At 37.9% G+C, this 15,617-nt stretch overlaps 1 protein-coding gene across 1 annotated transcript in view; it reads left to right on the top strand.

Moving 5' to 3' along the window:
- The window catches only part of NELL2 (neural EGFL like 2), a 148,977-nt gene extending 134,855 nt beyond the window's left edge, over positions 1-14,122 (top strand). The window contains exons 17-20 of the mRNA XM_062583812.1: positions 6,517-6,710; positions 7,692-7,868; positions 10,015-10,239; positions 13,344-14,122. Of these exons, the coding sequence (XP_062439796.1) occupies positions 6,517-6,710; positions 7,692-7,868; positions 10,015-10,239; positions 13,344-13,394 (647 nt within the window). The 3' untranslated portion in view covers positions 13,395-14,122. The remainder of the gene's footprint in view (positions 1-6,516; positions 6,711-7,691; positions 7,869-10,014; positions 10,240-13,343) is intronic.
- The last annotated feature ends 1,495 nt before the right edge of the window (positions 14,123-15,617 follow it).

The raw sequence follows: 15,617 nt of genomic DNA, 5'->3' as shown, positions 1-15,617 counted from the left end.
AGAAAATAAAATCTGAAAAAAGGTATGACGAGACAGCCTCAAAACTATTGCTGCCGAACTTTCAGTGGCAGAGCACAATGGTGTAAAAGCAATCATTTTCTCCACTGGCTGGTCTTTCCACTGTGAGAGATTCCCCTATTGGATTTAAAGACAATTTGGCCGTTTCTTATGTCACTTCTTCAGTATCCGCTAGGTCAGAGGTGATTAAATTGGGACGTTGCTGGGTGGCCTTTCAGACAGTCACTGTAATAGAGTAGCAGCTTCTAGACCATATCAATCTCAAATCTCAGTTTTCCATGTCTGGATTCAAATATTTTCTTTCTTGATTGCTCTATTGGGTCTGCCTTAAATCTGGGTCTGTCAGTGTCCCTGGGACATCTGTGTGTAGTACCACAGAGAGCACTTCTGAGATCCGTGTCAGTCATCTCCTTGTTTCCTTCAGCAAAGCCTCCATTTATAAAGATGCAGATGGAAACACCCCTATTAATATTAAAGGCACAGGAGTCTTGCTTTAAAAACGTTATTCTAACAGAAGACCTAAACTGCCCCCCTACCCCTTTTGCAGGAGATAGTCCCATTAGGACCTCTTACTAGAAAATCCTAGCTGGAAGTGGACTCCTTGGTAGCATCAGCCTTTGTCAGTGCTTGATAAATATCAGTGAAATAAGTTGCTGAACTGCCTGCTTTACACCTGTATTGACCCTGGTTACTGCTGCTTCTTTGGCATGACTGAGAATATCAAGTATTTAGACTAACGCTGCACTTGAATGTAGAAATTTATGATCTTATATCACTTGGTACCTACAAATGTTTGAAGACCTAGAAATTCCTTTGCTATTAGTTTTGCTTCACATTGTACTTTTGGGCAGACCTGTAGTCCAAATAACAATGACCAGGAGAAACGACGTGAAAGGCAACTGCAGGGCTTTAACGCCTCATGCCAGCACTTGCTGTTTCTCCCTTGGAAATAGAATTACATTATGCATCATCTTCTTTCCAGAAAAGTGGTGAAAGATCTGCTGCTTTGTCTCTGTGAATTGCATGGGTTTGGGGAGTCTCAAATTTTAGAGAGATGTGAATATAGCATTCAGCACAGTATATTACCTTCCTCTTCAGCCCCCTATGGCTTTTCATTACACAGTCATATAGATGCTTTAAAGTTTGTCTCTCACCTACTATTTCATAAAAGAGAGCTAAGCTGAGATAATAGATTTTGCAGCCTCAAGCCTCATTGTATTCAAAAACTGGAACCTCTGAGGGCAAAATCCTAAAATAAGAACAGTTAGGCCCAGTTACCATTTGCTTTTCAGTTCTGTGCAAGATCCTGATTCCTTTGAATATATCCCCTGCAATGTCTAAAAAGCTTTGAAGATCAGGTGAGGACAGAGGCTGTATTAGTTCATACCGGAAATAGTGCAGGTTGTACCTCATCAGTTGTTGGACATTTTGCACACTTCTGTGTCAAAAGAATAGCTCACCTAATTAACGAAGTCCTTTTGGACTTACCAGAAGTATCTGACAGATACCAGCTGTTGTTGATAAATAAGGTGGGAGCAAAATATCTTCGCTCTCAGCAGGTATCAAATTCTTTAGATGAGACAGCTGCAAATGAAAGGATTGGAAAGCATCAATCTAGAATGCCAAAGCTATTTCAAAGAAGATCCCAGGTGGAGGGGTAGGGGTCTCCTTGAAAAACTTTTTCCACAACCCAGAATAATGAGTGATGGAGGCTAATTACAGATGCCAGCATGCTCCCCAGTCTCATTGAATGAACAAAGTCTGACATTCATGTCTCTGGATCGAGAAGGCAGAGGAATTGCTTACCACCAGAATGTCTGAATTTATATCACGGTACGTCCAAGGTACTAACATGTTCTTGAGATTTTCCTTACTTCAAAAGCACTGTCAATTCATAGTTCTACACTTAGATCTTCCTACAGTCCATCCTTTCCAAACAAAGCTATAGGTATTAAAGCTTCATTATTAGGTGTGCGAACACAACTTAAACATAACCAGACAGAAGGTAAATAACTTCTACAGAGACAAACTAATGTTTAAATATTCTGGAATGTAGGCAGTGTGCAAAATTGACAGTTTCTCATCTTTTATAAAAGGACTAGCAGGGACAGAGTACTCAACCACTGCATTTTATATGCTGGTGATTTGAACATATTTACTGTATCAGGAAACAACACTTTTGTGAAACTGGTGTTATCAGCATCCGAAGTCCATCTCAGCTCTTCATCTTCCACATCTGCTGAGCTCTGACAGATGACTTTTATGGAGTCACAAATAAATTATTCATAATTCACTTGCTATTTGAAGAATAGTTATATCAGTCAATAGATTGCTTTGGGACAGACAAGAACAGAAACCAAACTTTCTGTCTAGAAGAACTCAGGCTCCCAGCAAACACACTCCTTATTATTTTGCCTTAAGCAAAAAATACTCCAGGTATCCTCATAGTTGCCAGCTTGCTGAGGTAACACTACTCCCCAGAGCTGAGGTATCTAAGTTACTTCAGTAGTTTCAGGGCAGAAGAAGAGTCCACTGACCCAGCCCATCTTCCAACAGCCTATTTCTCCTTGATAGAGGTCCACAGCCCTCAGACTGTTACCAGAACAATTTGTTAGGAATTCACATCATCAGTGAAGTCTGGATGACTTGTAAGAGCAGGGAAAGTAGAAACTTGTAAGAGTCAGTTATTGTCAGAACATGTTTCTGAGCTTTTTGTCACCACCTATCAAGGTGTGCATTTTTTTCTTATTGTGCATACGTTCCTTGCAAGTTTATTGAGAGTTTTCTCATCTGTAGTTATCAATATTGTATTTGTTTTTTGTGTCCAATAGGCTGTTGAATTGACCTTTTCTTAGAGCTATCTACAGCAGCTGCAAAAAGAGCTATTCACAGTAGCTGCAAAATCTCTTTCCAGAATAGATCTAAAAGATTGATTTGTTTTTTGAATGTATATTGCCCCATGTGCCTTGTATTTGAATCTCATCTGCCATTTTATTGCCTACTCAGTCAATATCACAAAACATTTTATATCTTAACAGACAATTGTTGTCTTTAGTACTTTATTGTCAACTGCCTTTTTTATCTCACTGTTCATCCATTCCTTCAGATCACTTTTAAGCACAGTGAACAGCACATGTTCTAACATAGACTTTTGTGGGACTCCCCTGGGACAGCTGTCCGTTGTGACAACTTGACCATTTATTGCTACCTTTTATTACTTAGTAATTAACCATTTATAAATCCATGAGCTTACCTCCTCTTTTATTCCATGGCAGATTCATTTCTTTAAGAACATGTACTATGCAAGGGAGTTCATCTAATTTTTTTGAATAAAAAAGTACGTTATGTCATCTGGAACCCCTTTGTAAAGTATTTCTTAATTAGTGGTGTGCTTTTACTCCGAATCTATAATACAATGTCTTTGAACAATCTTTCTATCTGAGAACATTTTATACTTTTAGCTGCTAGTCTAATTCATTTTTAAAAGCTTCATCATTTTAACATAACTCCCCTTTTGAAATGAGACACTATCACAGTGAATTTTTGGAGCCTCTTTAATACCCCTTAGAATGCTGAACTTGCATACATTGTGGTTATTACTGGTCACCAATACAGAGTAGCACTTCAGTAGTGAGTTTGTATCAGAGTCTGCACACTGGGCAGGGCCAAGTCAAATGTTGCTTTCTCCCTTTGGGATTCTTTGACTATCTGCTCCAAGAAACAGTCATTAAATCTCCTAAATGTAGTCTTGAGTCACATCCTGGTGGAGCACTAACCCAGTCTGTGTGGAGCAATTGAAAATTCCATTTTTTATGGAGTTATCTGCCCTTGCAGATTCTAAAATCTTACAAATTGAGTTTAGTCATTCCAGTTACTATCACCATTCTATATACCTCTATTCTTGTATTTTTCCTGTTGAGACATTAAATTACTTGTGATACAATTAACTCCTACCTTTCTTTAACATATAGCACTACTTTGGCATCCATGTGTTTCTTTTGTCATTACAATACAGTCATACCTGGGATGATAGTGTTAAAAAAAAAAGTGCTGGATAAAAGCTGTTGCAATTTTTAATATGGATTAGATAAATAAGAATTGGTTCTTAATTTAACACTAGATAACTAGTGATATTTTGATTGTTTTTCTGAGATAAACCTTCAAGTCTTTTGGGACTCAATGTTCTAACGTCAAAACACTTAAACTGCTTGATTCCTAGGCAATGTGTGTAAATAGTGTGATGTGAATTGATACATTAAAAAAATGATATGAGAGTGATAATAATAAACCTCTGTGACTCAGTATGCTGGAAATACGCAACCTGTAATCCTCCCTCGTCCTCCATTATATTCAGCAGCAACTGATGTGGGGGCCAGTGTACACTGTCCGTATAAGTATGGAGTTTGGAGAGCTGGCTATAACTTAAAAAAAAATGTTAGTGGCATAATTTACCATCTCATGGAAATCCAAAGGAGAAGAGCTGAGTGAAGTTTTCCTTGGGATGGATGACTTGTGCATAAGTTCTTTGCAGATAATGATGATAGTTTGTTGTGGATGAATGATGCTAATAAGAATTTTGTGCATGTAAGTTTGTGTTTCTCTTGCTGCATGATGAACCCGTTGCTGTTTCTGATTAGCTGAGAATCAAAGTCTAAACAGCTTCTACTTTGACCTGAGATATATAAATTACTCTATCCAGAACATTCATTTTCCTCAATCAAACAACTTACAAAACTGAAGTTGGGATTTTTCAGAAGTGATAAGCAGGGAGTCAGTGATAAAACCTTGATTATTTTCAGTAACAGTACACTAACCATTACTGAGTGCTCTTGAAAAACATACCCCAGAAACATTTTCTCCATGAGCAAGTTATGAAATGCACTTGTACCTAAGCACCACATGCAGACTTAGTGTTTATAGAGTCATTGCATGTTGTTGCAAGAACAGGAAACTGTGCTTGTTTTACAGGACAGCTGAATTTTCTCCAAGTATCTCATCTAATATAATTGGTTTGAACTGAGTGGCCAGTTTGTTGAGAAGTGCTATTACTCATTTGTAATCTTTTGCTTATTTTTTGGTTACATCCCTTCCTGCTAATGTTATTTTAGAGAGGAACAATCCATTTCTATTCAGATCTTATCAAATGATATTTTACTCATCCTTCCCAGAAGCTCTGCTAATTTTGCAATACTTTTTTATTTTAAGATGGATCTATCATTGTTGCACAGAATATTTGAACTAAAACCACAATGTTGATAATTTATATATGAAATTCTAATAATTTCCATGCTGTTTTTCATTCTAATTCCTATTCATGGTAGCAACTTGTTTACTTTTTTTGACTGAAGCCACATGGAATTGAAATAATTAAGTTATTTTGCTTTAAACTTGAATTGAAGGAGATTTCATTTCCATTGTTAAAACCAAAACTGAATGTTGTATTAAGTTTTTATGGTCATTATGAAAGATATGTGCATGAGTCTACTGCTTATTTTGTCTTGTATCAATCTGTTGGATAGTTAAACATCACAGTGTTACTTTTTAATGAACTCTAGTTAAAGAGTTTGTCATGAAATTGAATTTATAATTGAACTCAGTGGGGCTATTGCTATTTACACTTGCCACAGATCTAGCCTCTACTTGACCTTCTAGTGTTTTCCACATTTTATTTATATCACATATAGTTGTTTACTTCATGCCATTTCAAAGCTAACTTTTTTCCAGCTAACTCTTCTCTGAATGGTCATCCGAAAAAGCTAAATGCAGGCTATTCAAGTATACGGCAGAGTATGCTGCTACTTTGTCCTTGCAAAATAATTCTATGTAGATTTATGAAGTAAATCTTTAAAGGTACTCTTGAATTTTTGAGATATGATTGTTTCAAAATCATTTACTTTTTTCCACTGGAGATGTTAATTTTGTTCTTTATTTTCTATGCTACAGACAAAGGCTATAGATAACACTTCAACATGAATAGTTAAAGTATTCTAGTTTGCACACCCTGATAAATGATGCAGTTCTTACCTAAATGAGCTTGCAGGCCAAACATCACCTTTCTTGTTAATGTCTTAGCAGGTGAACTCTAATTTGCTAGTCAGAACCAGCAAAAGATTTTGAAAACAAGTTTCTGCAGCTTTCTTGTTTAATTGAACATCTCTAATGAATGTGGGTTAGCACAAACTAATGAGATTCATGAGCTAAGTATTATTTTTCTTCTTGTGTTTCTTGTGATTTCTGCATTCTATCTAGCTTGCTTGGTAGCATTTGTGTAGAAAAATATATATGGAAACTCAAAATATATTTTTTTCTTTTAAAAGTTGATTTGATTTGAAAAATGGTTTTTATGAAGTTGGAAGTTATTTCTCCCTGTGCTGAAGAAATGCTAATTAATTTTCAGCTGAAGTCTTTAATAGCTAAGAATCATTTATAGTGGCTACAGCAAGAACATTTTTGTTAATTGAATGTGGTCTAAAAGCATTGCATGGCATGTTTTTGCAGACATTGATGAATGTGGAACCGGAAGGCATAGCTGTGCCAATGACACTGTTTGCTTTAACTTGGATGGTGGGTATGATTGTCGATGTCCCCATGGCAAGAACTGTACAGGAGACTGTATCCATGAAGACAAAATCAAGCACAATGGTCAGATTTGGGTGCTGGAGAATGACAGATGCTCTGTCTGTTCGTGCCAGGTCAGTAGAGATGAAAACTAGCTGTTTCTGCAATATGGTGATAGGGGTGAAGGGAGGACCATCATGATTCAAGTGAAATTCCTGTTTTAGCTGTCCTTTCTGCTGTGCAGATGGTGCTATATAAAAGCATTATTTTATAGGGTGTTTTGGGGAGAGCCTCCTCTCTCCAACCTGCACAAATGTAACTGCCTTGGAAAGTTTATTATACAGTACTGGGAGAAGGACATGATACTATTTTGTTAGCAGAGATGCCAACCTATCTTGTCTTGGTGGGAGTAAAGACATTGTCACTCAAAGAGACTGTCTATCTAGACACATATTGGCATTACTGACTGAACCCATTATCTCTAGCAGATGGCTATAAATATAGATGGATTCTATATCTGAAGGGTAATTCAGCCTAACTTTCTCAAATGTCTGCTGTGGGATGCCAATGCCAAGCTAAGTGTAGAGGAAGTTCACGCAGAATGAAGGGCCATTATACACTGCTGACAAAGTACTGAACATTTCAGAGACTGAAGTTTCATTAGCATGAATTTAATTTTGCAGTACCTATCTTCCTTATGTAAATAGTTTCACAAGAGAGGACCGATCTGGAAGTTTAAAACAAGACCTAACTAGCACCCATAGGAGACTAGCATAGAGTTAATACAACCCATTCAAATTTGACCTTTGAGAGAAGTACCCTTGAGTTTTATCACCTTAGGCGAGAGCTGTCTGAAGACTGATTGTACGAATGATTTGCACAAGACACCGAGAATGTGCAGTGATCTATTAGTCTGCAGGTGAACTTACAGTACTTGTTCAGTGTGTACTGTGATTTCTGCCTCTGTTTAAATAGTATTTTGAAGAGTTAAATAGTGGAAAATTTCTTGATGTGCCAGTGGCTTAGAATTGCATCAACAAATCAAGTTTTTGTACAATTGCCGTTGGAGTTGCACTAATTTCTGCTGTTGCTCTATGTCTGTCTTGCGACAACAGAGTGGATATGTGATGTGCCGGCGAATGGTCTGTGACTGTGAGAACCCCACTGTTGACCTATTTTGTTGCCCTGAATGTGACCCACGGCTCAGCAGTCAGTGCTTGCATCAAAGTGGAGAGCTTTCCTACAACAGCGGCGACACTTGGATACAGAACTGTCAGCAGTGTCGCTGCTTGGTGAGTCTTCTGATTACAGCAGACCAGACAGAAAGGAAAAAAGGATGCGAGAGATTTTGATGTGTGCATTTTGGTGCATTAGCATCCATTTAGTTCCCTCTGGAGTACATGTATAATCAAAATCTGTTTTTCGTGGATATTTGTTGGTATTATCAAGTTCCAGTCAAAAATGCATATGGACACAATAGACATAATAGGAATTACTTAATCATGAAGATTGTTTTAGGAGAGTGAAGGTCATTTGGATGTGGAATGTACTCAACAGCCCATGAAATCAGAGACGAGAGAAGCTTTATAAGGAAATTCTAAATATATATGAAATTATTGTCACAACTGATAATTTCTAAGGGTTTGGCAGACTAAAATCTATTAATTCAGACATTTCCAGTAACAGAAAAATTAATAAGACCTGATGCATTCTTCAAAATAGTGAAATTAGGTTTGGAAAAAAGGTATTTTAAAAGCTTGTGATCTTTTCCTAGGCATGTATTTTAGAGTCTGGGCAGAACTTCTTCTGTGTAATGCAGCTCAGGAAGTTACCATGGCAGAAACAATCCCAAGATATAAACGAACAGTTTTTACCTCAAGTTAATCTCCAGAGGTAAAGCCTAGTCCATCTAGCAGCTTTCCCTCGTCTGAACATCATGAATAACGGAAGGAAACCAATTTCCTGTAGACAAACTTAGCTTTCAGTGTTACCACTGCTAAAATCCAATGAAATAGATTCCCAGGTGCTTCATTAAGTGTCTTCAAAACAAAACAAAACAAAAGGCAACCTGCAGCTTGGAACCTCAATAGATGTCTCTTTATTTAAGATGGTTCTTCTATAACTAAAACCTGCTTTCCTTTGATTATCACAAGGATGTTTTAGGCGATACCTTTTTGTTTACTCTTTCTAGTGTAATAGTATAGTGTATAGAAATAAATTGGAAGTTCAAGATCAGTGACAGGTTTTAAGATTGCTTTCATTGTTAGCATCATGTGATTTAGAAAAAGAGGAAAATTGACTCATGAGAGTTTTATAAAGCAGCAACTTCACAATACTTGCTACAGTAAGAAGAGTAAAGTCAGAGCTATGACAAATTCCAGGAGGTCTTTGTCAGGTTTTGCTCTGGAGACATCTAACTACCATTACTCAAAGCATTAGATACAGGTTTTTGTGAATAAATTTCTTTTCTGGATCAAATGTTGCTTTTTTTTTTTCTTTCCCCCCTCCTTCATAAATCCTGACTACTCAAATGACCTGAATAAATTTTTAGGTCAGAGATAGACCTGCCCCAAAACAACTGTGAATTTAAGATGTCTGTGAAATTTTTTCATTGACCAATAGATGTAAAAATTTGGCCCTTATTCAGAACTGAATGGAAATTGGCCCCAACTTCCAGTAACTGAAGTGAATAATTAGACATCTTAAGATTTGTGTAGAGGAGTACAGTAACTTTCCCAAGGAATATTCTAGCTCACTTATTTGTGTCAAATAAGTCTCTTATTTGACCTTCTCATACTCTGATTGCACTGAACCCATCACTGAAGTGCGGAAAGTGGGATTAAGTTGGGAAGTCAGGTAATCTAGTCATGGATGATCAATGGGTGGAGGTCCTTTCTCTTTCGTTCCCTGTTAAACTGTGTTGCTGGTAGCTTGACACCCTTAGTACAGCCAGTGGATTTGTAACGATAGCAAGAAGAAAAAAAAAAAGTAGTCCATACAGAAATGAACAGTTGAGGGTTTTTTATCGCAAATCAACAATCTGAATAGAAGCCAGAACTAGAGGAAAGAGACATCAAAGCACTTTTGAAATGTAGTCCTTTACAGCTTCTGCCACTTGCAGAAGTAGGGCTTAACAAGAAAAGATCCATATTTTGTATTTTGTGAAGTGTAAGGAGAATTTTCAGTTGCAGCTTGAAGCAGGATGCATTGGAATAAGTTAAATCTAATACACTTCCTGAATAGCATGCAGCTAAAAGCACCCAGGTTACTGTTTCCCACAGGCAGTGAATATTAGTATTCTCTGCACTGGCTTTTGAACAGGACTGGATGGAAAAAAATGGTCGGCTAAGGAACGTAATGCTGAGTCGGAGTAATAAAACAAGCAATGAATCAAAACAACAGCTAATAATCTCTTGTTCTCGAAACATTTTTTAACAGCAAGGAGAAGTTGACTGCTGGCCCTTGTCATGTCCAGAGGTGGACTGTGAGTTCAGTGTTCTCCCCGAGAATGAGTGTTGCCCACGCTGTGTCACTGACCCCTGCCAAGCAGACACCATTCGTAATGACATCACTAAAACCTGTCTGGATGAAACCAGTGTCGTTCGCTTCACTGGATCTTCTTGGATTAAGCACGGCACAGAGTGCACCCTCTGCCAGTGCAAGGTAATGAGCATAAAAGTTGAGCTGCGATTCTCTTTCCCAGCTGGTTCTGTGGCATGTAAATATTAATGCATTGAGTCTGGTTTGCTAACTTCAGTCTTGCATGCACTAGAGTGATGGCTTTACTGCACTAACAGGTCAGAAGCAGAACAGCCCCTGCCACGGTATGCTTTGAACAAGTTCCACGGCTTGTTTGTTCCGTCAGAATAGCTCATTTCAAATTTGGCTGCAGTGCAACTCTGTGCTATTTTGCACATCTACACAGTAACAAACAGATATGTAAGATTAGACCAGCAAGAAATGCACTTTGTGTGGTACTATTAAGTTATCAGAACTGATTGATTTCCTCCCTGAGGATTGTTATGATCAAATACTTCACATTTTTATAATGGGACTAGTTACATAAGTATATAGTTTTCTTACTTTAAAATTATTAATAGAATCAACATAATGTTTAGAGCATCTGATGGTTTTTGTAGTCAAAGAAAGAGAGTGGGAAGTTAAAATAAATATTTCCTATTCAAAATAAGCCTCTAAATAAATGGGATTATATTTTTGGTAATTCAGTAGTGAAGAATGACAAAGAGTGAATCCGCAGTAGCCAAGGAGAGAGACACAGCAGGATTCATCCAAATGATGTGTAGCTCCTCCTGAAATTCACGATTGATTTTGATCTTTATCCCGCATCCTTCCAAGGAGGAAACTTCCCAAACTCTAGTACATGCTACCATAAATTATTTTGAAAAGGTGCATAACAAAAAATAGCATAATATTACTACTTGCTCCTGGAAGAGAGGAGGCTTAGCTGATTGTGTAGCAAAAGCTGTCAAGCACCACCACCTTCTTTCTCTGAATTGCCTGATGTAATACTGTGTACAACAGCAGTTGTCACTGCTGTTGAAAGCATAGTCCTTTTACTAGGCAAGTGGTACATGCTAAATCAAGTATGGGCATTTGTCTTGATGTCAGAGTGGGTCTTTGGTTAGGAGAAAACCCTATAATCTGACATGGTGGCCAATGGTTAGAAAGCCAGCTATTGCCCAAGAAATGTTGACACAGGCTTATGTGCACAAACCTGTATTAGTGAGGTCTATAGCTGGTGACACACACCAACTCTAATGGTGAAAGTTACTTTTAGGGGAAGAAAATTGAAATAAACAAATAAAAGCTGCAACCAAGGGATGAGGAAGAGATGAATTTTCACACTGGCCCAGTCACTTCCCACAAGGTCCTGTGGAAATTACTACTGGGGTTTCTAGATGCCAGACCATGAAAAACCAGCCCAGGAACAATGTGGGGCTCTGGGAGTCGCTGCCAGGGTGGCTCAGGTAATGGGTACGGCACTGCAGGGGGAAGGCCCTAGACACAACGCAGGACAGGGCTCTTAAGGGACTGTTTGGGCTTGGGCAATGTGCTGAGATTTCTGTGCCTTGGTTTCCCCGTCTGTAAAATTACTAATTACATGTAGTTCTTCTCTAAAGCACTTTGAGATTCAGTGATGAGAAATGTGTTTTTCATTGTTTTATTGCTAATCAATGGTACTGCAGAAGAAATCTGTATCAGTTTTACTGATGTCCATCTGTCTGCTACTCCCTTTTGCCCTTTTATCCTAAGCAAAGATTGAACTGTAAGCCTGCACTAATTTGTATGCAGTGTAAACACATACATAGATTACTAAAATCTATTACTGAATTGTGAACTTATATACAATTAAAGCAGATACTCTGCCAAACTCCATAGATTTAAAACAGCTCAGATAAGAATGTGCTCTAAGAACCCATAGAAAACACCACTGCATTATTATACTTCAGTGTCCCAGCTACCTGGAATTAGACATTTCAATGGGTTGTCACAAAGATGAGTCCTTGATAAAAGTTATTGTGCTGTTTAAATCAGATTTTCAATGTGTAGCTGTATTTTCCACATTATGCATTCTTGAATATCACAGTGCAAAACATACAACAGGGCAGTGATGCTTAACTCTGAAAATGTACCACTTTGTCCCTCAGCAAGCAAAATCTTATTCATTTCTCTTTACAGAGCAGTATTCTTTTTGAAATACAATATCTATTCATATTCATGGCATTTTAATATTTCAGTTCTGCATGCGAGCAGCCCTCTCCCTCCAGATGAGGTTAATGCTGTGCTCAATTTGTATAGTTCTGTCTCATTCGTCCTGTGTCACTCCACTCTTTTCTTGCGGAGTATCACACAGAAGGTTAAAGCTCTAGAATAAGCCTCTCTAACCAAGCTATAGCAAAACAGGTTTACACAAATCCTTTAAGAATTCAGAAAGCCAGGCATCAGCTAAAGCTGACTTAGCCACAAAACCATTTCGAGTCACAAGTAAAGAAGGTGAACACTAGGATTGTCTAACCTTGTGTCACAGAAAGAGTGAAAGAAAACATCTGAATGATTCAGACCTTGGTCTTTAATCAGTCCTGGCAGTTCAGTCATCTAAATATATTTGGAGTAATTTAAAAATAATGCACACTTTTTATTTGCATTGCAAGAATCAGAGTGAGAAAAAGAAGTAGTGGAAATGTAAAAAACATTTTCTCCAGTACTTTAATCATGTCATAGGCAATCTGTTCCCTTAATTGCTAATATTCTCAAAAAAGGTCTAGACTACCAGGGAAAACCTTACGGATTAACCTTTGCCAGTGTTATAGCCTGGATGTATTAATTTGAAGCACTTAGTGCTAAGTAAAAGTCATAGTCCCTTCTGTCTAAGCTAAATAAAACACAAAGTGCCCTGTCTTGTTCAACAGCCTAATGTGTACTGCAGGCAAATACCTGATACCTTTACATCAGCTAAATGTCTTTCACCAATCTCAGTTTCTTTCAGTTCAGTTGCTGTAGCTTTGTGATTCAGACAGCAGCAAACTGTGCAGTCAGGAGACTCATCACATCCCTCCCTGGGGTGGGCGAAGGACAGGTTGACAACTTCATGGATCAGCTCAAAATCTATACAAATCCCTATTTTACAAATCTGTGTGTTAAAGCCTGATGGGTGTCTGCAAATAACTGATCTTCTTAAATTGACTGAATTTGTATAAATGTGTGTTATTTACTTCAACTCTTCTTTTTGTTGTTTCTTCCCTTAGAATGGCCACGTCTGTTGTTCAGTGGATCCACAGTGCCTTCAGGAACTGTGATGCTAACAACCATCTCTCACAAGCAGTTTCTGGTTAAAGAATTTCTTTCATGAAAAAAGATCTTTAGACCAAAAATTGTACAAAATCAAAACTGAAATTAGATTGGTTTTGCCCATCTAAAGTGCAGGAATGTGATGAACTCAGTTACCTGAATCAGAATGAAACTTATGGGACTCAAGAAAATCATCTCAGATGTGTAAACCTTTGTGTGAGGTCAGGCCCAGCTTCTGGCTGTTTGTCTGTCTGACATCATTATGCAGAATATTAGATTAGTGTAAAATGACACACTGTAATGATGTACATAACGGTATCAAGATCAAAGATCAACTAGGAGTGCTTATGGGGTCTTCTGAAGCTTGAGGGTCCAACACTCGACTAGGTGCAGAGATTTTTACCTAATCATATTTGGATATGCATAGATGTATTTGATTGCTCACTGCAGAATTTAGCAGACATTTGAGTAAAAGGATGAGGCCTTCAGGAATAAAGAACATAGCAGCTAAGACGTGTTATGTACAGTATGTGCTCTGAAAAAAAAAGATACAAGTTGTTGTAAAAAAACACAAAAACAAAACCCGTGATGCACAGGCATGGCTTCTTAATGTTTTCTGATGGGAAAAGTCATCAATATTTCCTTGTTTTACTGCACTTACTATTATTTCTTGATTGAATTTGTTCAGTATAAGCTCGTTATTGTGCAAATTTAAATAAATATTTCTCTTACCTTATGTTTCTTTGTGTTGCCTTTCCTTTTCAGATATGTCATTTTTGTATTGTTATTGTTCCTTCTTTGTCAGCAGAGCTAGACAGCTATACTTTACAGATAATGTATATCTCCTGTCTAGCTCCTATACATACGGGAGTTTCTGCCCAGCACATTATGCCCATCATTTCATATCTTTGCTATTCTTCTGAGAGCACATGAACTTCACACATGGGAAACATTATAGCGGGTTGAACAAAGCAATTCACAGGGCTAAAGATCAGACCCTACCTGCCAGCCAGATGTCACTCAGACTAGGTATACACCATTTGTGGTGATTACATCTATTCTAGTTTACATGGGGTGTAGTCTAGACTCCTGGTCTCTGCAGATGCCGTAGGTTGGTTTGTCTTTCTGTAAGCTCCTCAGCTTGTTTTTGTAAAATCTCTCTATGCATGAAGATGATTTCAGTGTATTTACTTGAACCGATAAAGAGGCAGTCAACCATTAGGAGAAATCACTTAAATTTGCAAACCCTATTTTCACAACTGTACTGTTGTGACAATAAATAAGAGAGGCTACCTAACCAAATCCATGTTATTCTGGGAAGGAAATAAAGAATAAAGCAGTAGTTGCAGAGCAGGGGTTGCAAAGACTGGATGTGTAGGGATGCATTGCAAACAGTGGAGACAAAGCTTGAGAGGAGCAAAACATTCAGAACGGCAGCATCCTTTTCAGTACTGCACTAGCAGTCTTTTCAAGGTGCCTCATTTCTCTTCAGCATCTTTCTTACCCGTTCAATAGATCATCATGCAACCTGAACAGGTAAAACTTCTGTTAATATTGTCCCTTTCTGTTATTAAGTTACAGGGGAAGTCTGTGTGTATATTTTTCACAGGGCAGAATATTTGCCCTCAAACGGATGCTACTTTACAGTGTTTCAGATACAGGAGGAGATGAAAGGAATGCCATGCAACTGCATGAATCTGATAGGTAGTCTTTTGCACCCTAGTCCTACTGAATATTAGATGATTTTGGAGCAGGAAACATGACAGATGCCAGACCAGTGAGTGCAAATAACACAGACAACAATAAAATCTGAAAAAAGTAAAAAAAAAAAAATCTAGACTTATGTTCTACATTGGACCATTAAAACTATGAAGATTTTCAGCCCAAATAAGCCTTTTTCCTCTTTGACACCTTGTCCATAAATAACGAGTACTCAGGGGATATACTGTTTTGTCCAGTTGCTGGCAAGCTGCAATCAATGTTCTTAAAGGAGAGTGTGAGCTCCTTGAAAAAGAGGCTGCTTTCTGTGCAATGTTTTCCTGCCTCCTCGTAATGGTCTAGAGGTCGTGCCTTGCCCTCGGACACAGAGGCACAGCTCCAGCTGATTTCAGTGGCAGCTGCCTACTTGTTTCTGAGGGAAGGTTTAGCAGAAGATATTACTGTTTAGGAGTTGCACTTCGATTTCATTAAAGAATAGGTATAAGATAGGTATAGGAAATGCATGAAAACTA

This window comes from Rhea pennata, chromosome 1 (assembly GCF_028389875.1).
Source record: "Rhea pennata isolate bPtePen1 chromosome 1, bPtePen1.pri, whole genome shotgun sequence".
Classification (NCBI taxonomy): Eukaryota; Metazoa; Chordata; class Aves; order Rheiformes; family Rheidae; genus Rhea; species Rhea pennata.
The sequence above is the reverse complement of the archived record's forward strand: the minus strand, read 5'-3'. Positions and strand labels throughout refer to the sequence as shown.